The sequence below is a fragment of the Nymphaea colorata genome, chromosome 1 (genome assembly GCF_008831285.2).
Source record: "Nymphaea colorata isolate Beijing-Zhang1983 chromosome 1, ASM883128v2, whole genome shotgun sequence".
Classification (NCBI taxonomy): domain Eukaryota; kingdom Viridiplantae; phylum Streptophyta; class Magnoliopsida; order Nymphaeales; family Nymphaeaceae; genus Nymphaea; species Nymphaea colorata.
Window position 1 is genome coordinate 13,479,720 of NC_045138.2, and position 24,897 is coordinate 13,504,616.

Genomic DNA, 24,897 nt, shown 5'->3' on the forward strand with positions numbered 1-24,897 from the left:
GTAACATATGGTAGATGGCCGGCAGAGCAAGCTTAAAATCTAGACTAATTAAGGTTTTAACCTTTTTGAATTGGAGATAAGCTGTGCTAAGCTTTACCAGGTTGTTTAAAATGCTTGCCCCAAGTGTGATTAGGCAGCCTTGCACACATCTTTATGGACCACTTGGGCAGTGTTTGGATGGCACCCTCAAAAAAACACGGTTTTGTGAAAACCTTATCGAAAACCCAGTTTTGTAAACTTGGTTTGGAAGTTTGGATGACAAGTGAAAAACTTAGTTTATAGATCGACAAAAAATAAGTCTTGAACCGAAAAACTTAGGGGGAAGCAAGTTTTTTTGGCCCTTCATGAAAACTAGGTTTTGACAAAACCCAGTTTTAATGTCATCCAAACATTCTTGAAATGGTGTTTTGGGGCAAACCCCCTTGGTTTGTAGCATATTTTTTTCAGTAAATATTATTAAAAAACATGAAAAAAAAAAGCATGGGTATTACCTGATAATTCAATTGTGGAAAGTAACATATGGAACTTCTTTATTTATGTTATGACTTTCCAACAAACTACTTATGATGGTAATCGCAGGATCCCAAGTTGATCGATCATCCAAAATCCAAACTGAAGTAAGAGAACTAAAATCCAAGGAAGAAATGGGGAGGAGAAAAAAGATTCAATTCCTTCAAGAGTAGAATAATTAGCTGGATTTCAATATTCAATGTCATCTCACTCTTGTTTGATATTTTGAACATATTTCTATTATTTAACCGGGAGTATGCAGACTGTTTTGATCTGGACTCATTTGGTAGAGTCCAGCTTACTGGATAACCGGTGGACTTTATGTACGCTCCAAGAAACCAACTGCTTAGTTTTATGAAGCCCATAAGTTGAGGTAGCTCCAAATATGACGTTTCTGCCAAGCATCTTCGACAAAGGCTGGTAAACAAACCTAGCAGCTCGTCACTTTGGCTAGTTGAAAGATGTGCTATTGATTTTGCCGACGCTGTAAGTTAATGGCAACTTTACAATGGAGGGCAGTTACTTTTCTTTTTCTGTTTTTTTTCCGGCAGGCATGGTGAACAAACTGAGCTGCTTCTTTTTTGGCTTTATCGGACCCAATTAAAATTTACTCATTCTCATTACTAAACTTATTGACAACCCCTCATTTTTTTTTAAAATACACACGGCTCTTGATAATCAAATCAGGCAAAGCTAAAGCAAAGACGCTAGCTCAAAGTTGTCCAAGTTCCTGATTTTTGTCGTGCTTTTCCTGTCCAAATTCAAAAATTGCAGGAATTATGTACAAATTCTTGGGGCCTTGGGGATCAGGAACTGGTCCCGTTTGAGCAAGGATCAGCACTCCCGTACCACGGATCGGGGAAATGATGTCCCCGGCAAGGATATTTTAGTCACTATGGAGAACATGCGATCTGTTTCTCGCTTTCCGTACATCCGCTGTTCACTCCTGGTCCATAATTATAGGACCACGGCGGCTGCTCGAGATTAAAAAGACTATTGTGCCCTTTAAGCCCTCTAAGAGACGGTAACCGCTCGCGGTTACGTTTTTTCAGATGGTAAAAGTTTCAAATGAGGCATGAGCTTATGCCGAGTTTGGGGCAGCACCAACGATTGAACCGATGGATTTGAAACAAAGAATCAAATACTACATACGCGGAGTCCGGACCTCAGGCCTGGACCTTGACTTTGACATAAAGGTTAAAACCTTCGATATGTCAACTTGGTTAAAACCGTTGACATAGTGGGCGCCAATTAGGGTCCATGCCCAAGTCGCTACATAGAGTAACGTCTGCAGAGCAGGATAGACAATAGGATGGGGGTTTAAAGTTGCGTCATTGGCCCCTGTGGTAGAAAACGCACAAGAAAATTTGCTACCAAGCCACGAGTTGAAAGATACAGGTGCGCGTCGTCTGCCACAACACCAAAATAGAACGCGCAAGTCGAGTCAGAGATTTTTACCCTTCTTAGCGAAAAGAGAAAACGATATACTTTTGTGGAGTACTTTTCCGCCTTCATTTCAGGAATTTGTGAAGGGGAGAGGATCTACGAGCTGGGTCATTCTACTTATTTAAGTGTTCTCAGTAAAGACGTCCCAAAGAGCCAGGGCTTGGGTCGTCTGCTTGACACTCACACTGACGCGATCGGAAGAGAGAGAGAGCGAGCTCTTCCACCGTCTCCTCTCGGTCATGGAGTCTTCCCGATGTTGGTGAAGCACGAGTTTCTACTACCTTGAGGTGAGTTTTCCTTCATTTCTCTGTCTTTTTCATGTACCTTTTTCGAATACCAGCATGGAGAGTCGTGGAGAATCGGGATTTTCTCTAGGAATTGTCATCTGGGTCCGTTGAATTTCGTTGAGATTAAAATACCGTGTAATTTTCTTTTCTTCTTTTTTCATTCGCAGGGTGGACATTCACTGAGAGGAGGTGATAATTTCGGGTTTCTGTAAGATGGGTGGCAAGGATATGGAGAATTAGGAGGTGGGGAGTCGGAGAGAATGGATGAGGCGGAGCGGAAGGTCGAGTCCCTTCGCGCCATGTTGTTGGCGGAGAGGTCAAGATCGAAAATCGCCAGGCAGAAAGCTGATCAATTGGCGGCACGAGTAAAACACTGGCTTCCAATGCGTTTCTGAATCTCTGATTACTCTTGTGTTTGTGTTTGTTTGTCTCTTTTGACAATTTTAGGTGTCGGGAAGCTCCTTCTATTTATATGTAATTCGTTGAAATTTCGAGTTTTTGGGCCTCCTCGATTTCCATCACATTTTCTTCTTTTGATCAACCCCAGTAGATGATTTAGTCTATTTACTGCTCCGGTGATTTGACATGCAGATTTCATGTAATTTTGCTTAATTCTTGTCTGTCTTCCCTAGGTAGAGGATCATTTCTTCTGTTCATCTCTCTCTCTCTCTCTCTCTCTCTCTCTCTTATGTCCGCATGTACAAACGTGTTTTCGTATTTTTGAGAGTAACTATTCAGAAGATTTACTTTTGCATATACACATAAAATAACCTGATTAAGATCATTGAAATATGAAACTGAAATTTATGACATTTCTGTCCATTTTTTCTTAAAAGGTCACAATAGGGCCATGTTCTACATGTTTGATCTTGCATGAATCAACTCTTATATTGTTACTTCTATAAATACGTAGGTTTTATAAGGGTTTTGAAAAACAACGGCCTAAAATTCTATAAATATTTTAGCCAAAAAAAGACATTCTTTTATCCCAAAAAAACATATTTCAAGTGCCTATGCTTAGCAAATAGATCATGATAAATGTGCCTACAGTGTTAAATTTGTGAAACCTTGTGGGTAAAATCCATCGATTTCATCATGTATATAGTTTGTTATTTGTTTATTTGTTTAACATACATGATGTCTATATCGAGAACTCAGACTGCTGAGGTAAGTGGCTTTTGGCTTTTGCGAGAATTAGCTGCATTGTGGGCAAACCCCTGATTTGTAATTGCAGCCAAGCACTTAGCTATTGCATCAATCAATAGCCACACGCGTAATATATATGACATCCTCCCATCGTTCTGGTTGCATGTGCTTTTCGAATTTATTATGAAGGAAACACGTGGTGTTCTTATTTTCTGCACTAACAACGGTAATGTCCCCTAGTGATTTTCTCACACTTTGCAAGTGGGGATGCATATTTCATGGTATGAAGACCATGGTGAATTCATACACAGGACCTGACCAAGTAGTTTAACTTTGACTGTCACTTCTTCTGGTAGTAGCTACTACACTTTCTAGTAGAATTCTGTTCTTACAATTGCTGGATGATTTTGCCAATTCTGTTCAATAGGAAGCACACCTGATACTTATTGTGCCATTGTATTTTTCTCTTTTGTTTTGGAAGGAAAGTTTCGATGCATCATGTGGTGTTACTGAACATGCCTGCACATCAAGATTTCATAGCTTAATGCTTGTTACTGTAGTAAGATTCTTTGTTAATCTTCTCTATATTTATTTGATTAGATACCAATAACCTTTATCTAATCAATGCGGCTACTAAGGAATAGGAGACCAATATTTATGTTTTTTGTGTATGTATAAGCAGATGTGAGTTCCATTCATATGTACATGCATGTGCATGAATAATTTGTTTCTCACTTGATGAAAATGGTTTTTGAAAATTGATGATTTTTTGAAATACTTCCTTATTTGTTTAATTTGTCGACAACTATTTTGTTCCTCTCTTGTGCTGCTGTTTTTGTTTTTGATGCATCGTGTGGAAGCTAAGCACATCCAGCTGAGTGCAGGTTATATACATTTGTTCTCTGCATAGTATTTCCAGTTACTGTTTACAATGCTAACTTAAACCTTCTTTCAGCACCAGAGTGCTGCTCCACATGTTTATGTTGTATCCAGAGTTCAAGCCTGTCAGGTAGTGTAGGACTTTCTCTCTGCACGCACAATAACACACACACACACACATGCACATCCATCACCCAGTCCTGTCCGAAGTATGTCGAGTCAACTTTTTGAGTCCTAATTCTCCATTATCTAATATCCAGAGGGATGTTTCTGCTACTCCACAGTCCATGCTGCTTCGTACTGCTTCCCTCCAAGTCCTTAGTGATCTTTCCTTCTCTTTTATTTTTTTCTCCTCTGTTTGAATTTCTATCTATGCATATAAACTTGAATATGTGGTCATCTTTTGGTCGAACTTTTGGGGACTGTTTATGTTTTCCATTTAGTTGTAACAAAATTTAAGTTATTTCTGTAGTCCTTAGCTCCATTGATCTAGTGATGCAAGGATTGGTGTGGCTGTCATACCAGGTGTTTGTTGAAATTTTATTTTTTAATGTAATCCAAGTTCTACCACTGACCATTTTTTTCTTCCTTGTTTCTTTTCCTCCACCTTCTGTGCACTTCTTTGTTAGGTTTATGAATTAGAGACACAGCTCGAGATTGTGAACAATCAGAAACAGAAGGCTGAGAAGGCTGCTGCAAAGGTTCTCTCCATACTGCGTGATGGTGGAATTATAGAATATTCTGATGAAGGTGAATCAGAAACTGGGGAACAAGCAATTTCATGTGAATATGAGGAAAAGAAACTGTTGACCGTGGAATGTCTTGGAATTGTAAAAACAGAAGGATGTTCACTATCAGATGCCATTAGAGATGAAGTCAAAGATGGTGAACTGGAGAAATTAAATGCATCTCCATCAACATCTGCCAGTTTGTCTTGGACTAGCTCTGAAAGTCATTTTTCAGGCTCTCATGGAAATGGATCCAGAAAGAGCCATGAATTAGCAGTAAGACAGAAACAAGGCAATTTCGTTTCAGTTACTGCTTCTTCTCCCAAGCGACGCTTGGGCAAGTCATGTCGCCAAATAAAACGTCGGGAAATTGGTAGCATGAAGGAGCAAGGAGACACAGACTGCTCAAAATCTGAGACTCTTGTGGAAGGTCATCCAAATGACATGGAAGATGGGATTGGACCGCCTCCTTGTTCAGAGACTACACCAGAGCAAACATCTGGTGAGGAAAATTGTTGCGCAAAAGTTTTTCCAGAGGATACACAGGACATACCTCCACTTGAAGAAGGCAGTAGGTTAGACTCTGGCAGTGATGCAAGTGCGAGAGACGAAGATATAAAGATGGAAAGGATACTGGAGCAACAGACCCAGATTGTAGATCAATGCCAATCAGAAGAAAACTTGCAACAAGACCAGGAAGAGAAAGCCAAAGATGTCACCGTTTCTATAATGGTAGGCCTAAAAACCTCTGGATCTACTGTAGTCTAGTACTTAGTAGAAATGGATTTTCATTCCTCTCTTGGCTTTGCTTTACCATGCATCCTGAACAACTTTCATGACAAAAATGATTTGTAGGATAAGCATCATGAGCAGGAAAAATATCTGAAGGTAAAACATTTGCTTTGAATATTTAATCATTAATACTACAATTTTAAATTAATGTCTGTTTGTGCGTCACTGCATCCATCATCTTTCTGTTCTCACACCACTACTTTTCAGTTACTGAGAAATTGGTATGGACTTTATAGGTTCTCCCTGAACCTGCCGAGCATCCTGATGCTTCTATAAAGGCCATCACACAAGCTGCATCAGTTGATATTGAAAACTCTGTTGCCGATATGAAATCAACACCAGAAACAAACTGCAATAGAGAATCAGTGATCAGTACTCGTGTACATGATGTCCTGCCCAAAATCAGTCAAGACACTGCAAAAACAGAAATTGGATCAAATTGGAAACCTAGTCATGAGAATGAACATTCTTTCGAGGCTATTCCAGCTGACAGAAATAGAGATATTGCAATGGGTTTAGTTTCTAACAGTTTTGCCTCTGCACAAGCAGACAGCAATATATCAGTGAAGACATCTCCAAATGAGTTAAAATTTGGTGATGTTCTACGTAGAGATTCATATGCTGCCTTGAGCAAAGGGAAGCAACCCATGTTTTATGTGGAAACGCCTTCCCCAAGTACACCGGGCAGCTTAAGATCCCAAATGTCATGGCGTGGACCTTCAGCTAACCAGAATGCAGTGGTGGCTTCAGCATCACAAAGTCATTTTGGTAGCGCTTCGCCTAATGATTTAGAGGGCGTGTTGAAGAACCTACAGCTGGCTAGATTTTCCCTCCAATCGAGATTGGAAAAGTCATCACTCAGCAAGGGTAAAATAGTTGCTACAAGTGACGAGGCTAAGATCGCTGAAGAAAGCATGAAGCTGCCCTTTATTAGCTGTTCAGGGTTGTTCAGGCTACCTCCAAGCTTACATGATTCAGAAACTGGATTCAGCTCGCAGTCTTTGCATTCCAATTTGGTAACAAGGCCTGCACTTAGTGATCAACGTCGTCACCGTCATCGTGACTCCAGATTTCAGATTTCTGCTGGAAACATGTATTCTTATGCACCCTCGATTGCTCCATCTGCATCATCTGCACAACCTCAATATGAAGATCCTTATTCACGCTTTGCTGGGTTCCAGTATTCTCATACGGATGAGCAGAACAGAAATTTTCGTTGTTGACAATTATTTTAAACCAGCCTTTTGTGCAAGGAATCCTGGGCAGGCTCTTCTAAAGTATTCTGGAGGTTGTTTAACTCATTCCGGCCCATTCTGTAGAATAAGGCTAGCAATTTCCTATCCTGTATTTGCTAAATTTTGTGCATGTCAGAGGGGGAATTTTGTTTTATTGATGAAAGCAAAAACATGTAACACCATTATTTTAGATCGATGGTGATGTAGTTACGGGCTTTTTCAGTTTTGGTAAATCTTATGTTTATCGTTGTAGTTCACCTGTTCTGTTGTATCCATGGCATACAATACACAAATATCAGTTTTAGTTCTTTTGGGTCTTCTGCATTTGCTTGGAGTTGCAAGATTTACCAATTTGTTGTTTGCATCTATTAGGGATCTATAGTTTGTTCATCGTAGACCTTAAGCTTCTTGCTTTTAGATGAAATCCCACAAAGCGGATGGTAGATAAATATGCCCCTCATGTGACAGTGGAGGAAGGTAGCTTGTCTTAGTTTTAGAACGCCTATGGCTGGATGGTAGATAAATATGCCCCGTCTCCTTAAACCACTCAGCTCCCCAAATTTAACATTTGGTGCAACACCGACCAGAATCATACACGAATGACACTCATTACGTTTCTCTTTTCCAACCAGCTATATTATGCCCTGATTGGTTAGAGAGTTCAACCAGTTCTAGACTCATTTTTTCCCTCGCTCTCTATGCTTTAGATTTCTAGGAATAGCACGAAAAAAAAAAGGACGGCTTCCGGGGACGGACGAAGAAGGATGAAACGGCTTTGCTTAGCAGCGTTTTGTTCAGAACTTCATGAAAATCTGCGAGTACTCGTCGGAACATGTTTCCACTGAAAATACACTGGAAATGTTTCAAAATTGCATGTTTAAACCTTGCACATACTCTAGGGTACCGCACGCATTTACTTGAAAAAAATCTATCCACCTAGTGTTAATCCTTAATTATGTGTCGTGGCGTGGTTTAATGGAATCAATAATCCTTTCTTTTCCGGTCGGAAAGTGGGTTTACGCAGATCCGGTGCTAGGAAACACAAACAACTGCAACTCCGAAACCAACCGCTGGTGGCTTAGACACTTTCTTTGTTCAAAAGAAATCAAATTGTACAGAAGGAAAACAGACTGAACAGCAAAAGAAGCAGCAGTTAAAAGGCCAAAAGCACAAGCAGCAACTTCCATCGCTGCATCAATCCTTATGAAAAAATTTCTGAGCGTACCCATTTGTCAGACCTTTCTTCCTGTTGAAAAACATAAAAATGGAGATAAGAAATAATCTAACGTGGCTGGTCTTTAAACCACGAACGTCCACCATAGGCCTTTATCCATATAGTTTCGAGATTCATTATACAGCAGTCGTGCAACGTATCCTTCTGTTAGAGGAGCTATTACAGCACCTCGGTCTAAATCGAGATTCCGCAACCACTTGCACATTTTTATTTTCTTTGATGATAGCTGCGTTTTCTCTTATATTTTCTCCCTGATTTTAGCATGGTCTTCCAAATATTGATGACACGCTAATTAGATGTGTCATCTACTTCATCTTAACTCTCATCACACAGTTAAAGAGCCCTCGCATTTACCTTTTCGTTCCCCCTTCAGGCTGGACAATAGTTCAGAAAGGTCAGGTTTGCTACCCATGACTTTAAAAATGGACCGGATCATCACTTTGATGAAAGGTAGCGATCTTTTTAGTCCAGGCCTACATTTATTTCAGGAAGTGATTTCATTCTCCATTGTCGCAGAATCTTTTCTAATTTGAGTCTCGCTTTAAAGTTAGGATTATTCCTCTCCGTGCGCATTATATATTGGTTTGAAATATGGACATTTTCCTACCCTAATGCAATGTTAAAAAACATAAAAACAGAGATAAAAAGACATAGTTTAACGTGGCTAGAGTAATTCTTGAACCACGAAAGGCCACCATGGACCTTTAACCATAAAGTGGTGTTGATGATTTATTATTTAGAAGTCCTACATTTCTATCAAAGTTCTTAAACTTGTTATGCGAGCAAATGTGACATGGGCTCCACATCTCAACCCCATAAATTTGATGTGTTAGAGACCGAGAGATCAAATTTCAACAGCCCTTTGATTACGTCAAATTTTTGGACCTGAGGGTCTGATTTAACAAGACTCACCTTATGTCTATGCTTCTAATAAACTGTGGATTTGAGAACTTATAGTTACCATTATACTGTAAATTAATGAATCTTAAATCGGAACGGAGGAGGGTCAGACTTGATTAAGTCCATGAATTTAGAGATGCAACATTACAAATATACAGAGTATCTTGCAAATGTAAGATTTCATACTCTTATTCGAAACCAATATTCTATGATCTTCATCTAAGATCTTGAAATCTTATATCTCTTTAAATCTAGTATCTAAGGTAGTAAAATTAAACACTCCGACCTTCAAAAAGGATCTGAGTTCAGACTTTGCCTCCCAGTTATATACTGTACATTGTTAAAGAAAATGATGTCAATAGGAGGTCCAATCTGAAAACTCACGGATCCAAAATACGCCTTTTCCAAGGAGGCATGGCTGACCAAGTATCAACAAGCCAGTACTATAAATAAGGCATGGTTGGCGCCTGCCATTGACGCAAATGAGACAGGTTGCTCGCTGCTGAGGGCGCATTCGAAAGCTGAATACTGCCGCTGCCGCCCCACATAGTGTGATAGTGAAGCCCGGAATCTTATGCTGCCACCTGATGAATGGCGACGGGAAATCGATTGTGAGAGAGGTTGAGATGGGAGAAGGCGGAGGCCTCCTCTTTCCGTTAGGCAACCCTAAACCGAAAATTGTGGTAGTCGTCGGAGCCACCGGTTCCGGCAAGTCTCGACTCGCCATCGACCTCGCCTCCCACTTTCCGGTCGAGGTCGTCAACGCCGACTCTATGCAGGTCTCTCTCTCTCTCTCTCTCTCTCTTTTCTCTTCGACATAATCTTATTCTATGTTACTGTCCGTTTTTTCCTGCAACTAGGTGTACGAAGGACTGGATATCCTAACGAACAAGGTCCCGCCCGAAGACCAAAAGGGTCTTTCTCTCTCTCTCTCCCCCTCCCTGCCCTTCAGTATTCTGTTTTTAGTTGGAGGAGGTGATATGCTAACTCAAACGTTTCTTGATACGTCCGCTTTTCCAGAAAAGGGCGGACAATTTGGGAAAAATTGTGCTGCATTTGGTTATCTGTTGTGTCATACGAATGACGTACTTTCTTTCTTCGATTTGATAAATATGGTTTGAATTCACAAACTCACGTAAAATTGGGTTTATCGCATGTTTGCTTAGTGATATTGATTCAATGAGGTAAAGAAGAAGTTGGTAGTATAGATAAGGAGAAACTAAGACGTCTCCACTTTTCCGAGAAATGTAGGATGTCTTAACTTATGGCGTCGTTCCTCCATTCGCTTTAGACACGATGTGGTATGACATCGTTGATTGGGTGTTTGATGCTTTTGATGCACTTAGCTGGGGAAACTAGGTATTACTTCTTGGAGTATGTCGGTGTCTTTTTCTGCCCCAAGCATCCTCAAACTCGTCTTAGTGAGTCAGTATTAACAGTCTTGCGAAACTCTATAGATGACACCTAGTTTCTTAATCCGTTTCTCTTTTGTTTGTTTGTGTTAGCCGTTAGGTGACATGATCCACTGTCTCAGCCCTTTTCTGTCAAGTGTTTCTTTGTAATTTGAGGAATTAGTATTGATTATGGTCAGCACCAGATGCTCCTGATTGGCGCCAATACCAATATAGCAGTACGAAGACGTGGTTCTTAGCTGCTATTTGTTATTTTGTTTGTAATTGTCTGTTTTAGTTGCTTTTGGACTTGTTATAATCGTATTTGTTCTGGTCTTAAGCTAACATCCCGTGAACATGTTGATGTAGGAGTTCCACATCATCTTTTGGGGGTTGTTAGTGCTAATGTGGAATTCACATCAAAGGATTTTCGTGATATGGCCATTCCTGTGAGTATTTTATGCATTCTCTGCATTACCATGTTTGTTTTTTCTTTTGTTTTCAATCTCGTGCTCATTGTTTATTGAACTCATGGGGCGTTAGAGAGTACCCCTGTCTGTTGTTGCATATGTCCTCTATGGATAATTGTGTGTTTGCTGATGCGACACTTACACATGTCCTATCTGGAAAACTTCACTTGTGAGTTGTGACTTTGTGCAAAATTTTCCTTTTCTGCTTAGATGTCGAATTCTTGACTAGTTGACTGACTAGCCGGTTGAGTTGGTTATCAACCAACTTGAGTTTCAAACCAACACCTAGTTAGGCAGTGGACTTTCAGAAGGGCATAGGCTGTGCCTTGTTGGGCACCTAGTTGACACCTAGGTGGGCTAGAAACAGTAAACGAAAGAGAGAAAGAGGAGAAGGAGGAAAAGAAAAAGAAGAACAAGAACATGGTAAAAACGAAGAACAAGTAAACAAAGAAACGTACAAGCCGATGAAGAAGGAAGAAGAAAAGGGAAAAGGAATCTAAGATATTTTTTCACTTGTGTGCCTCGGCAGGCCTACCTAGTCAAAAGCCAAGGTTGAACCATCAGTCGCAATTAGTCTTTTTAGAGGCCTGAACAACCTGTGTCCAGCTTTTGATTTTGACAACTTATTAGTCTGTCCATTGTTTTGGGCTATGTTTATCAGCAGACTCAACAGTTGTTTATAATTTGTTCCAGGTGATCGATAGTATATTGTCTCGGAAGCATTTACCAGTAATTGTGGGAGGTACAAATTATTACATCCAGGTAACAACAGAGATTTGAACTTTTGTTTTTGTCTCCTTCTAGCCCCCTTTGCTTGCTTTAAATTTTTGTACAATTAAGTGTTTGTTCTTTGTCCATATGACTTAAGCAACCACGAGTTCAGTCACAGTTTGTTAGGGTTTGGCTAAAAGTTTCTAATGCAGTCCGTATTCTTAACTGATGGCATGGGAAGATATCGTTAAAGGTTAACCGTTTGACCCTGGGCCTCATATTTTGAATTTCCAGATGGACAACAGATTGGTTGGAAGTTTGGAACTGCAAAATTGGTATCATATTGCATCACAGATTTCCTAAACAATGATTAGAGTGTAGGTTGCCATTGTCAGGATGGAAGAGGGTAGGATGTGGATACACATCATGGATCATGGGATTCTAGTGAATCTAATCTGACCTTGAAGAGCTACGGTTGTCCAGGTATAAGAGTTGAGGGAAGGGTTTGTAAAAGGGTAGGATATATATATATATATATATGAGGAGCGTCAAAGCAGGCTTATTTTCCTTTTCACAGCTGTAATAGCATTACTGTTACAATTCAATCTGCACCAGAACCTTTCCTCTTGTGGAAAGATGCTTTCTTGGCTTGATTTTGTCCTCTGCCTTTGAAAATTAGTTACCTGTTCTCATAGGAAATATAAGGGTACTGCAGATATCTGTATGGCAGTTTCAAGAGGTCAGAGTCCCAAATTAGGAACTTCAGAAATTCTTGTCTACTTTATATATTAGGGACAAGCAGTTTGGCCATAGACAAAATATTACTCATCTTTTCATACTGGGTTATTTTATCTTGTTTCTTCGTTCTTGGATTGTCTTGTATATCTATGCCTCTGCACGCATGGACAGGCCCTTGTGAGCCCATTCTTACTTGATGACCTGATGGAAGAAATGGATGAATGTATTTCAGGTGAGTATTTTGGTAAATATACTAATGCTCTTTTTTCTTTTATTTTCTGGGTGCATGGCGCTGTAATGGTTACTGTTCTCACTGTTACCATTGTGATCACCTGTTTTAGGACATGCTGTCGCCTGTTTAAGCAGCAATCAAACTTGTGAAGACTCAACTTGTGATTTGGATCTCCTTAGGAAGGTCGATCCTGCGTCAGCAAATAGGATACATCCAAATGATATTAGAAAAGTAAGTGTCTCATGGTTGCGTAGTTTATGTTCTTCTTCAATTGCTGGTGGTTGATCTATACTTGTACTCAACTTTTTCATTCAGTTATTGTGTTTCTTAATTGCGTATTGTGACAAAAGGTGAAGTTGTAATGTTATTGAATCGCTTACCACTGAATGTTCTTAGGGAATCTGCTCTACGCTCTTGATATGCATTTCAAGGGACTGACTGGCTCATTTTTTCTGTCATCTATATGCACAGTACAAAATAGGCAAGTTTCTTGAAGTTTGTATGTGGGTGTGTGTATGAATGCATCTTACTGCAGTGTGTAAATTTTTAAATATCTGATGTCAACTTTGGGGTTTGGACCAGTTAAGGTCACACTATCCCAAATTGGCTCTGAGGAAAAAACTATTCTTCTTTTCGAAACTTCAACATGCATAAGTAGTCCTGCCTGCTCAATATCTTGCTTTTTTGTGTTCTGGTTCATGGTTCCCCAGCAGAGGTCTCCAAAACATTGCAATGGGTGTATAATTGTTATGAGCTTTTTGACACATTCAAGTTTTTCCATTTTATTTTTATCTTATTCTTTTTTTAAGTTCCAGCATATAGTACATCTTCACTGGCACAGGAGTAGATAGTTCTGTAGGCATTCCTGCTCCTATATGGGTGTATCCTGTTTGCCTTAGACTAGGGTTGGCAGTAGTAGACAGTCCTACTCCTTTATCAACAGCCCATTGCTATGATATAGACCAAAGGTGAACACAAGGAGAGGCAAGCCTCTTTGTCCTGCAAGGGTGGATTTCCTTTCCTAATCATGAATTCTGATTTTCTTCGACAATCTAATCTTTGTGTGATGGCTGTCTTGCATCAGTAAATATGTGGACTATGTCTAACTTGTGCACACTGGATCTCATGAGATTGGTGTATACTGTATATCCAGCCAGTACCTTTGCGAGTATGCACATGTCAGTTTTTCTTAGTCCAGATAATTGTCTAGCCTATGCTACTCTGACCTTAGGTATCATCAATCTTTACCAGGCTCTATGTTCCAAATGCTGGATTTCAGGTCCTTGCACCAACTACTGATCCTGCAGCTAGGGACAGGTTTTCTTATTTCAGACTGTTATATATATGGACCTAGTGCATATACAAAATAATTGGTCACCAGGCTACCACCCAGTAGAATCAGTAGGAAAGGGAAATATCATTCTGCCCTTGTGCACTGCCGAAGTTATTCTTATATTCTGAAGTCCGAGTATTCATTGTAGTCAAAGCTTTGTGCATTACTAGAACAGGCAAATCTGTTTGCTTCTGGGTATTGTTCTTTTATTTGAGATAAAGAGTTCAAGGCAAGGGCAAGTTTGCAGTTGAAAGAAACAAGTTTAGTTGGGTTTGAATGGACAATTTAGTCACCTCCAGTATACTTTTGACACTTAGATAAATTCCTTAGGTCTTTTGTTAATTGAGGTTGAGTGTTTATTTGGTGAAAGGATGATAGATTTATGATCCAATTATGGTTGTCACTGGAAATTAGCTGAAGAAAAGTAATGAATTGCAACCAGATTCGACAATTTCTGGAGCTTCTTAAGTGATAGCTGTTTCATGATTATGTACTTTTTGTGGATGATGTTTATTAACCAACATACATAACTTACCTATCTGTCATTATGAATATCATCTAAGATGATGCCACAAAAGAATGGTCTTATGGTTAAATATGTCCGCTGAATTCTTAATGCATGTCTATGCAGGTCAAACATTATCTTAGCCTATATACAAAAACAGGAAGGCTTCCTAGTGAATTATTTCAAGGAAAGGGATCTGAGGTTTGTGTTTCTTCTTTCATAGGTGGATGTGTTTTTTTTCTATGTTCTAAAAATGTTTTACAATTTGAATTGTCCAAACAAACGGAGCTTGTGTCCCAACTTTCCTGACATTATTATCAAAATTATTTTTAACATGCATTAGAAACATTCTCTAGATAGCAGCATACAAGCACATGACATTGGAGATTGGTTGGAGAATTTTGCATATTTCTGCCAGTATTTTCCTTTTAGAAGACTGCAGTTACTTGGATAATGGCCCGATGTTCTTAATAAATTGTGTTTCGTCATTTTCATCCATATGCTGCATTTTTTGTTCAGTGTAACCATCAATGGAAGTCAAGCACCTAAGTTCTGGGTGATGGTGACTGCAATCTGAGACCAGAAACATAGGCTAATATTAATGTCTACCATTATGTGCATTGGCCATTTACCCAGGTTTTTAGCAAGTAACTTGTTTGCAGTCTGGTTAAAAGAGAGATAAACGAAGTATTTTAGAAGATGATCTTGTTGTTCATGTATTTCTTCTCCTTGGCAAATGAAAGACTTGCTGAGGAAACTTGTTGGTAGTTATAGTGGTAACCTTGACATTGCTTCTGACAGGGCAGAAGTGGGGCAGAGTAGCAGATTTCAGATACGATTGCTGCTTTGTGTGTGTGGATGCTTCTCTTCCTGTCATTGACAGATATGTTGAAGAGAGGGTCGACTGCATGATTGAAGCTGGCTTACTGAATGAAGTAATTGATATATACAACCCAAGTGCAGACTACTCAAGGGGGCTTCGGCAGGCTATTGGTGTACGTGAATTTGAGGAATTCTTGACATTCTCTCTCTCTAAGGGAGAAAGTCTCTACCCACACCTCGTAAAGGAGGCAGCTGATATAAGTGCACAGCAAGGTGGTCCTTTCTTGACACATGGTGAAGATAAATCTCTGTCACACACTGCAAGGGAAATATTTGAGTCAGGAGATGAGACACAAAAGATTCTGTTAGTAAAAGCTATTGATAAGTTGAAGGCAAACACACGAAAGCTTGTCCGCCGTCAAGTAATTTTTTTTCTCCTTCAAGAACTAAATCACAATCTTCCATGTGGATGTGGGTAGAGTTTATTTTATTACCTTAGGATCATATTAAAGCTTGTGGCCTGACTTGTAATTTTAGTACATGACATGTATTACCAATTGTTTCCATCATGATAGCCGTGCCAATTTTTGTCAACTTGAGCATGCGCCGTTCAAGAATATCTATCTCCAGAGATAAGCTTGAGAGAAATCATCTGGTGAATCACAAAGTAACTTGAGTAAAGTCATCATTGGGCCGAAAAGTTCTATGTTATTATGGGTTATAATTTATAATACTTTGACTTTTGAGTGAGGATCTTTTGATTTTGATGTTACAGAGGCGGAGGCTTAATCGGCTGAAGGAAGTATTCGGATGGGAGCTTCATTACTTTGATGCAACAGAAGCCATTCTGAGTATGTCAAACAATCTTTTTTGGGTCCTAGTGCTCTGGTAGGTACATGGTCAATGTCCACCAGATATGTTCTAAATCTTCATTTTGTCAGGCAAATCTGCAGAAGCTTGGACAAAGCTGGTGGTTGAACCTTGTGTGGAAACAATTGGATCTTTTTCGCACATGGTTTCTTTGGATGAACCACAAGGGCTTCAAGAGAGCATAGCATCCAGGGACTTGTGGACGCAGTATATCTGTCAGGTACCATGCTTCGTCCATCTCTCAGTTCCTGTTGTTTCCTCCAACATGGTAAGTGATTCTGCAATTCGTGTTTAACTTTTGTCACCATCTTATTGGACACCAGGCTTGTGGAAATCGTGTACTTCGTGGAGCGCATGAGTGGGAGGAACATCTAAGAGGTCGTGGCCATCGAAAACGGATTCACAGACTGAGGAAAAAGGCTCAAAGTTTTGGCTCAGGAGAAAATCTTCATGAGAAACAGATGGAGCAAGTGTCCGGGCTCCACATGGCAACGGAAAAATGCTTCGAAATGCAAGGGCTCAAGTAAAATAAAGGGAAGCTGGCTACTTGCTAAGCGTTGGAGCATGTGAAGGTCCGCCAAACCCTACAAGCGGTGGCATGCTCGAGTGTTCCTACGGCCTCCATTTTCAGCCGCTTCATTTGCTGTACGAGAAACTGGACAGGCAACATCATTCTGTCGTTCATGTCCAAGGTTTCCACTTCAAAGGGCTTAACATTTGGAATTGGGTTAAGGTTCCGACTGTTCCTTACTTTTTCAAACTTATACGAACTCTGATGCAAAACTCAATGATTTAAAGAGTGGTTGAATTTCTGGCCGAATCGCTGTGACCCTTTCTTGCTGTTCATGGGGCATGAAGACCGTCTCGGTCTTGTTGTTCTGATTAATACATGAAGAACCGCACAATCCCTGCTTTTGCCGTTGGGCAAAGTTGAGGTCAGTTTTTAGCTTAAAATAAATGGTGTCGGGTGCTCTTCTGCATCCTTTTCTTCCTTGTAAAAAATTAGTGAGAAGGAACGTAGGTAGGAACGGGGATCGTCTCACGCTGCAGGGCTCTTATGTTTCTTCCTTGTGATTGCGTCACTCGAGGCCCGATTCTGTGTGTTCATGTAAGGTTCTGTTGGTTTTCCCGGTGAAGCGCCGTTTTACTGAATATGGTCGATCAGGCTCAGAACTCTTCAATAGCGTGTCGCACCGTTTGGTCACTCCACCATGTGTATGAGTGGAGAGAGAGAGACCGACCATTGACGGCGGTTTCCTTTTTTAAGAAGGGCCCGCGATGACAACGGCGGAGTCCCCTTTTGTTTTGTTCTTCCCATTTCCGTCACGTGATGCAAATCTCCCCGAATTTTTCTCGTGCCGAAACCGACCCCCGGCCGGGGGACCGGAGAATCCTTTTATTAATTTTGTCTCCCGTGTTCACACACGTGCTGCTTCTGCGCGTATTAAACTGCGTAGAGTTCGCGGCCCCCAACTGATCCCCCTCTATGTGAGCACCATCCTCCCCTCCCAAGTCCAAACCCCTCTTCTTTCTCTCATGCTTCCATGGATTCAGATGTACTCTCTTCTTCTTCTTCATCAACATCATCTTCTTCTTCTTCTTCTTCTAGCACTTCTCACCACTGTAGCCACGGTCATTCTTTGGCTTCTGACATGCCAAAGAAGAAAGCAGGCCGGAAGAAGTTCCAGGAGACGAGGCACCCTGTTTATCGGGGTGTACGTCGGAGGAAAGGCGGGAAGTGGGTTTGTGAGATACGTGAGCCCTTCAAGAAAACCCGTATCTGGCTCGGCACTTACCAATATCTGGAGATGGCTGCCCGTGCCTATGATGTTGCGGCCTTGGCTCTCAGGGGCAAGTCTGCCCTTCTCAACTTCGCCGACTCGGCATGGTCGGTGCCTCGTTCAGAGTCCAAGTCTCCCAAGGACATCCAGGCTGCTGCCATGGCAGCAGCCGAGGCATTTCGGCCATCCGCCAGTAAGAAGAACATGGTGCCGGAAACCAGCCACTGGTTCGAGCCACAAGCAGTTGCTCCCAATTCCAGTGCATTTGTGGATGAGGAAGCCTTGTTCAACATGCCGGCTCTGCTTGCTAGCATGGCAGAAGGGTTGCTGCTAGCTCCACCAGCATGTGTGCAATCCGATGATTGGGATGACACGGACGATGTCGACATGGAGATAAAGTTGTGGAGTGACTAGTGGTACTGTTACTCAAGAGCACTACTTGATGACTTGATATTCGGTCAGTTGGCGGGTCAGATACGCAAACTCATTTCTTTTAACTGCTGACCAGTGAGTGACCATACAACAGGCGTGCTCACCAATCCACGTTATATGTTGGTAGTCACCGACTTGTATGTTTTGAAGGAAAGTTTGAGCTTTGTTTTCTCAGGCTATGTTTACTTACCTTGATCTGTATACAAATATGGAAGACATGGGCCAAGCGTGGCATGTCATGCCTTGTTCGATTTTCGCTCAAAATTTTGAGAAGGGTCGCTGCTATTCTAATCCGTGTTGAATGAGCAGGTCTTCTTTTTTCATTCCAGTTAATGAGAGAGATCGAGATTTGTTGTATTTGGTTTTGTTTATGGTTTATGTGTGGGTTTACTAGAAAATACTGGTTCATAGTAAGGTCTTACAGGCAGCACTATTGAATGATGGTCACTTAAGATACCAATATGGGCTTGGAACAATTGCCTTCTGTGTTTCATTGGAGATGAAAATATATACCAACATCAGAAATCATTTCATTCTTGAGTTTTTTTTTTTTTTTATAGTGAAATTATTGTCATCAATCCAATCATTTTGTTTTGAAGGGGGAGCTGTAACTGCATGACAGGTAAACTATAGACGGGTAGCAAATATTGATGATGCTACGAGTTTTCTTAAAAAAAATGCAGACCCACTCATGTTGATATCACAGGTATTTGTCTAATTGAGCACTTCCCCCTCCTTGGGAATCTTATTCACAGTGCGAACGACGTCTTGAAACCTATGGACTGCAAGGGGATGGTGGTGACAAACTCTGGCGGCTCATTCGTGATCCATCATTTTTGGAACTAATTACAATCTGATGTGTATAATCTTGGGTACATTTTGCAGGAACCGGCCCTAGCTCATGCTAGTAAAGCAATTGGGAGACAAGTCAGGGCGTTTCCTCAAAAATTACATATTTTCAAAACGGAAGTAACAGAGTTGTATGTCTATTTTTTGGTCTAAGGTCGAGCTAACTTGTCAATAAAACAAATACAATTCAAAGCTGGAAACAGTAGATTTGAATTCCAAAACTACCTGTTTTCAAGACAAGAACTTGAGCAGGTCGGTTTGCATCGACTTCAGTTCACAATTCAAAGCTGGAAACATTATTTGGCAAATTGCCTTTGAAGCGCCCACACCTACGGGAGAGGAGAAGCCAATTTTAACGAAGAAAGCCAAATTTCTCATACGTTCACTCGAGTGCAGCTTTCGCTTCTAACGTTGGTCAAGGGAAGGGACTGTACATCTATTTATAAGATTGTCAACTAGACAAAGCTTTTGGTTACAAGCAAAAAGAGTCAAGATGTCACACTCACTCAAAACTTGATAATGTCTTCAACGCTTCTTTTTGAACAAGAGACGAGGGAATCGGCTGAATACGAAGTGGGTCCATTAAATTAATGCTGGCCGCTGGACAAACAGTGTTAATTAGAACCATTCCGCTTTGGTCGGAGCTCCCTATCTTGCCCCTTTCGAGAAGTTTTATTTTATGGCCTTGGCCGCCACCATAATTCATCACAAACGACAATCTTTTTGCTTGTGCCGACCCTGCTGCCAGTTGCGTTTAAGTAATCCCCAACATCTTGTTCACGCCTTCTTGTAATGAAATCCTTTTCTGAGATTAAAAATAAATAAATCCATCTCAGAATCGGGCCCTCCTTGCTTCACCCACTCTTCTTCTTGTACCAAACTTTCCTGAAAGTAAATAATTGGTTTGTAATTGCATAACACAAGGTCATGAAAAGCCGAAACGTGAGAAAGTCATCATGCCTGTGTCATCATAGATGAGGATTTTGCCATTAAGGTAACAAATTGTGGTTGTATCTTAAATAATTGTTTTCCACCTTAAACATGAATATAATCTGTCACAACTGAGGTCAACCCAACAGAGAATAAGAGCCGACCTCATAGTCTATTGATCAACTATTTGATCGAACATCGAGGTCAACTTTCTCTATTGATAGTGGCCGGTAATTTTGTCGAGAAAAATTTTTGCAAAATAATCAAGAGCGACGTCTTAAAAGAAAAAGAAATATTCGTCTCGAACAGTAAAAAGGAAAAAGGGGGCAGGTAAGGAAAAATTACTTACCAGTAGGGAGAGAGAAGAAGAGGGAAACCGTCCGAGTAAAGGAAATCTAGCAAGAAACGAACACGGGAGACAACTCAAGGTGTTGGCACTTGGCAGGGCCAGGGGAATAGAAAAGAAAGCATGCAGGTTTGAATGGGAAGTTAATGCCCCTGAAAATGGATCGTTATTATACCACCCTCTTACCCCATTTTGGGGGCAACCGAGCTTTCAGATCAGTTTCTAACCCATTGCCTTCTCTCTCATCAGTATCACCCATTGGCTTTCACTTCTGGGCATTCATCTATGTTGCCCATCACAGATAGATAAGACTTGTGTATTTTTCTTAGAAACCTATAGCTCCGCCTCTTTAGAGGAAGCTGCAGAGCACAGTATGATCTCACATCAAGAAACAAGCATTTGCGCTCGTTATTCTTGTTTTTATGTAGAGAAAAAGAGAAAGAAATCTCTCTCTCTTTCTGTCTGTTCTTTCGATGGCGGGAAGTAACGGAAAAGAATGCCGAAGGAAGAAAGTTGGGAACCGAAAGGAATCCTCCGACGGTGCATCGACCCTTCCCCTGCCTGTCTGATCACCAAACTAGAAGCAGTTTTTCGAGAGCTTGACGACAAGTTCTTGCAGGTCTCTCTCTCTCCCTCTCTTTCTTATGGCCGTGATTCAAACATTGTTTTACACACTAGGCACAACAAAGCTATAGTTGATTGCTCTCTAAGTGTCTCTTCTAGTATGCTATTTTCATTGTTTAGGTTGGAGTTATTTCTCTGTTCTAATTGGTACTTTCATATCAGGTTTGATGCTTTCAGTTGATCTTCTTTTTCAGAATAGAGGGTTTATTTTGCTATATTTAGTGCAATTATGTAGATAATAGCATTTTGCAGATCACCATAAAGTGGTATGGTGGTAGATCCTCACTGTTCCTAATTTACAAGTTTTGCTGCTTGATTCCTTTAAAATCTGTTTTCTTATCTCGAACTTGTTCAATGTCTGTAAAACGAAACCAATTTTTGGTTGGGGTGTTTTTGTTACAAAATTTCTACTTCTAGTCTGTTTTCCTCAAATGACAAGTGAGTTTGAACATGTTTGGGTCAAAGTTGGGTTTTGAACTTGACACACCCTCAAAGTTGGGTTTCAGAGCCCTGGTTGAGGAGAGAGGGTGCCACAGATGAAGGTGAACCCAGCAATGCAGCCACCAAGGAGTCGATCCTAGAAATCTTGGGGAGGAAATTGAAGGGTCATTGGGTTTCTTATTCTTGTGGATACAATATCCACCCATAATTTTTTGTGTTTGACAGGACTAGGAAATGTGTGCAAATTTGACCAGCTGAGAGTGTCTGTTGCCTAAAGGGCCAAGCCTACTAGTACTAGCTTGAGCTTGGGTAGTTTGATTACATGACTTCACTTAAGCTCATTTAGTTTAGTAATTGAGTTGAGCTTCGGCCTTCTGTGCAGCCTAGTCACCAACTCTCGATGACCAGTTTTATTTGCTCATGTGTTTCACGGTTTCTGTTGTATCCATCTTTCCCGGGGTCTGTTTGTATGTATGTAAATAATAGTTGGTCATATCTCTAGTGTATTGCACTTTCTATGTTTTTGTACTTATATGGTATGTGCTGGCTGTTGCATCTTTTGCTTTCGCTTTCGCTTTGTAATGTACGCCATGTATATGTGTTCTGTTGAGGCCGAGGCAAAGGATTTGAAAAGGAGAAAAACAAAGGCAGATACCGCATGAAATGAAATTGTCATCATTGACTAAGCCATACATAATCCCTAATTCATACAACTTTCTTTCTATGAAGATAAAAAAACATTTATATTTGTAAATCCAAAAAGGAAAACAATCAATAATTAATCGTATGCTTAGACTAATGCAGTTTAATAATGAAGGCGTGTCATAAGCATTTGCCTTTTCATTTGCTTCAGTACCAATGTTTACGAAATACATAACAAACTACGTAGATGAAAAATGAGATCAATTATTTAAAGGGGCCCTGAGACCTTTTCGTCCTCTTACTCTAAAATTAAATTGGATCAATCAAAACAGTTTTTTTTTTTTTCTATATGTCAATCTCTTAAAAGTGGGTCATCATAACCTTTCCGAAACCCAGCCAATGAGAGTACGGTAATTGATTATTAATTTATGATTCACTGTGAACTATTAATTTTGAAATAAACAGTGAAACAAATTAAACAACTTGCCAAATTGTTTTAACAATCCAAGACATTGGGCGAAAGCTGTTCAATCACTTATATAAGTTATATTGTCAATTATTTAATAATATTAACTATGTTAACTAGGATTGAGTTAGCTGACGGAAAGAGATTCCTGGCTTGGATGCGATGAGTTGGGAAAAAAAAACCTCGCAATCCATTAACATTTTGGGTGAGAAAAGGAAAGAAAGAAAAGAAGTCAATTTATTGATTAAACATAGCCATATGACGGGAAAAGGTGACTGGAATAATTCAGACCCACAACAGCCCAAGGATTCTGCCTTCACCTGCTTTTTTTATTCAATGTGAAAAACCAGTAGAGAAAAAGAAAAATAAGCGAAGGGGTGCAGGTTTTGAAAGACATTCTTGAGCTCACTTCTTGCAGATCATGCCACGGCCATTGAACCCGGTTTTGCACACCAAGTCGCCTTCGCCCGGACGAACGGCTCCCTCGACGGTCAAGCCGGACGCCGTGCCCGTGAACCTTGCTGCGGCACAATCGGTGGGGAAGAGTCCCGAAGAGAGGAACTCGCGGTCGCCTCCCAGCACTGGCATCTTCAGACCAATCTTAGCTCTGCTCTTGTAGTTGTCCGCATAGGTTTGGCCCAGCACGCCATTGACGCTGCCGGTAAGGGAGTAGAACCTGAAGCCTAAGTCTAAGTGAGCGAAGCAGTGGTCGTTGGTGATGCCGTAGCCGTGGACCCTAGATTCCTGCTTGCCGATAGGAACCACCTTGACCATGATCCTGAACTTGTTGGGTGCCTCGACCACGACCTCATTCGCCGGTGCGTCTAAGCGAGAGAGATGGTGAGAGCAGATGCAGCGGCACTACTCGACCACTGAGCGTTCTCCGCGGCGGGGAGGAAGACGGGCTCGCCGTCGAAGGCAATGGCCAGCTGATCAACCGCATCATCCCATTCAGCGACCTGCGTCAATATAATCGTCCAATATAAGCAAGTTAATTTTCTGCTTTTCCGCAGCGCCATGCAGCTTATGTAGTTATGTGCATGGCGGGCTATCCGTTCATTTTGAACGTAGAGCTAGCTAGATAAGAGTTGCTCACTGGGGGTTCACCTTCTTGGCACCAATGAAGAGCCTGTGTTCGTCAAAGAGGATTCCGATGGACTGGACCCATATGAAGTCTCGGTTCATGCCGTCCCCCCTCTTGCCGATGAAGTGGCCGTTGATGTGGAGGTTGGTGTCGGACACCAAGCAGAAGTCCTTGTCTTTCTTGCCGTGGAAGTAGAAGGTGATGCCATCCCCTCCGATGAAGCGGGGATCATCGCACACAGCGCCAGGCTCGTCGCAACCTGCACAGAGAGAGACCAACACAACGTATGTGAATAGCTTCCTTTGATACTGAACTAATAATGACCGACTTACGGCAGACTGGTGTGGCAGTTCATTTTGCAGGTGGTGGGGCAAGCGTCAGGGCAGATCTGCTCGACCATGTAGCATTTCCCAAATTGAGGTTCGTGGCGCCTGCACCTCACTCTCTTGCGCGTAGAAGATGGTGGAGTTGCAGATGCGATCTCGACAAAAACAAAGGCGAGCAGGAGGAGGAGGAGGAGGCCTCGAGCAACCGGGACGTTTGCGGAAGCCATATTCTTTTGCAACAAAAAAGGATGGAAGATCGAACTCTCTCAATTGGCTAGTGGGGGGCAATGGCTTCCAATTGGATGTGTCCTACTGTTAAGGGCCATTCATCTATTTATAGTGGTTGGAGTAGCAGCACCGCTGGATTGCCCTTACTCAGATTCAGGAACGTGCGCCTTACCACATTGACGTGCTACCCACTTGGAAATCATTGCCATGCAAAGCTAAAAAATCTATTGCTTGTTATTCCGTTGACAAGAGACTTTCTGCGTGTATGATCTGTCGAATTGAATTGCTGACTATACATTAGCCATCAAGTCTTTTCCTTCTTTCGAATCTTTGATCTCTTTTTTTGCAAGCATGCAGGGCTTCATGCTTGCTAATTCTCTTGAATCTCGTGTATTCAAATTAACTTTCCTCCCTACTAAGAGCCCTGCATTGGCTTTCTGTTTATAAATAAATGTGCAATACTTAAGATTCATGTGAGGTGCTTAATGGTATTTTAGTGTAAGGGAAGGTCACGCAGAG

At 41.1% G+C, this 24,897-nt stretch overlaps 3 protein-coding genes across 5 annotated transcripts; all 3 read left to right on the top strand.

Annotated features, from left to right (window-relative positions):
• Positions 1 to 1,948: 1,948 nt before the first annotated feature.
• Positions 1,949 to 7,331, top strand: LOC116259730 (uncharacterized). Of its 3 annotated transcripts, XM_031637651.2 has the most exons (6): positions 1,949 to 2,243; positions 2,411 to 2,608; positions 3,871 to 3,948; positions 4,898 to 5,728; positions 5,852 to 5,884; positions 6,025 to 7,331. In XM_031637651.2, exons 2-6 carry the CDS (start codon positions 2,504 to 2,506, stop codon positions 7,009 to 7,011), a joined length of 2,034 nt encoding a protein of 677 aa, XP_031493511.1. In that variant the 5' UTR covers positions 1,949 to 2,243; positions 2,411 to 2,503; the 3' UTR covers positions 7,012 to 7,331. The 3 variants fall into 3 exon arrangements, with proteins under 3 accessions (XP_031493511.1, XP_031493518.1, XP_031493525.1); XM_031637658.2 differs by lacking the exon at positions 5,852 to 5,884 and having other exon boundaries at positions 1,951 to 2,243; XM_031637665.2 differs by lacking the exon at positions 3,871 to 3,948 and having other exon boundaries at positions 1,956 to 2,243.
• A 2,287-nt stretch (positions 7,332 to 9,618) lies between these two features.
• On the top strand, positions 9,619 to 17,126 carry LOC116258478 (tRNA dimethylallyltransferase 2). Its single transcript, XM_031635647.2, has 11 exons — positions 9,619 to 9,936; positions 10,018 to 10,072; positions 10,918 to 10,997; positions 11,712 to 11,780; positions 12,639 to 12,699; positions 12,809 to 12,930; positions 14,664 to 14,738; positions 15,344 to 15,781; positions 16,135 to 16,210; positions 16,301 to 16,449; positions 16,553 to 17,126. The coding sequence occupies exons 1-11, from the start codon at positions 9,745 to 9,747 to the stop codon at positions 16,754 to 16,756; spliced, it is 1,521 nt and encodes a 506-aa protein (XP_031491507.1). The 5' UTR covers positions 9,619 to 9,744; the 3' UTR covers positions 16,757 to 17,126.
• A 604-nt stretch (positions 17,127 to 17,730) lies between these two features.
• LOC116258489 (dehydration-responsive element-binding protein 1A-like) lies at positions 17,731 to 18,762 on the top strand. Its single transcript, XM_031635658.2, has one exon. The coding sequence runs from the start codon at positions 17,774 to 17,776 to the stop codon at positions 18,422 to 18,424; it is 651 nt and encodes a 216-aa protein (XP_031491518.1). The 5' UTR covers positions 17,731 to 17,773; the 3' UTR covers positions 18,425 to 18,762.
• The last annotated feature ends 6,135 nt before the right edge of the window (positions 18,763 to 24,897 follow it).

Excerpts from the sequence above, each read along its gene's own strand:
- LOC116259730 (XM_031637651.2), top strand. The coding sequence starts at position 2,504 with ATGGATGAGGCGGAGCGGAAGGTCGAGTCCCTTCGCGCCATGTTGTTG. Across the intron at positions 2,609-3,870 it reads CTGATCAATTGGCGGCACGA|GAAAGTTTCGATGCATCATG; the intron begins GTAAAACACTGG and ends TTGTTTTGGAAG. Across the intron at positions 5,885-6,024 it reads AGCAGGAAAAATATCTGAAG|GTTCTCCCTGAACCTGCCGA; the intron begins GTAAAACATTTG and ends TGGACTTTATAG.
- LOC116258478 (XM_031635647.2), top strand. The coding sequence starts at position 9,745 with ATGAATGGCGACGGGAAATCGATTGTGAGAGAGGTTGAGATGGGAGAA. Across the intron at positions 10,073-10,917 it reads CCCGCCCGAAGACCAAAAGG|GAGTTCCACATCATCTTTTG; the intron begins GTCTTTCTCTCT and ends ATGTTGATGTAG. Across the intron at positions 15,782-16,134 it reads GAAAGCTTGTCCGCCGTCAA|AGGCGGAGGCTTAATCGGCT; the intron begins GTAATTTTTTTT and ends TTGATGTTACAG.
- LOC116258489 (XM_031635658.2), top strand. The coding sequence starts at position 17,774 with ATGGATTCAGATGTACTCTCTTCTTCTTCTTCATCAACATCATCTTCT.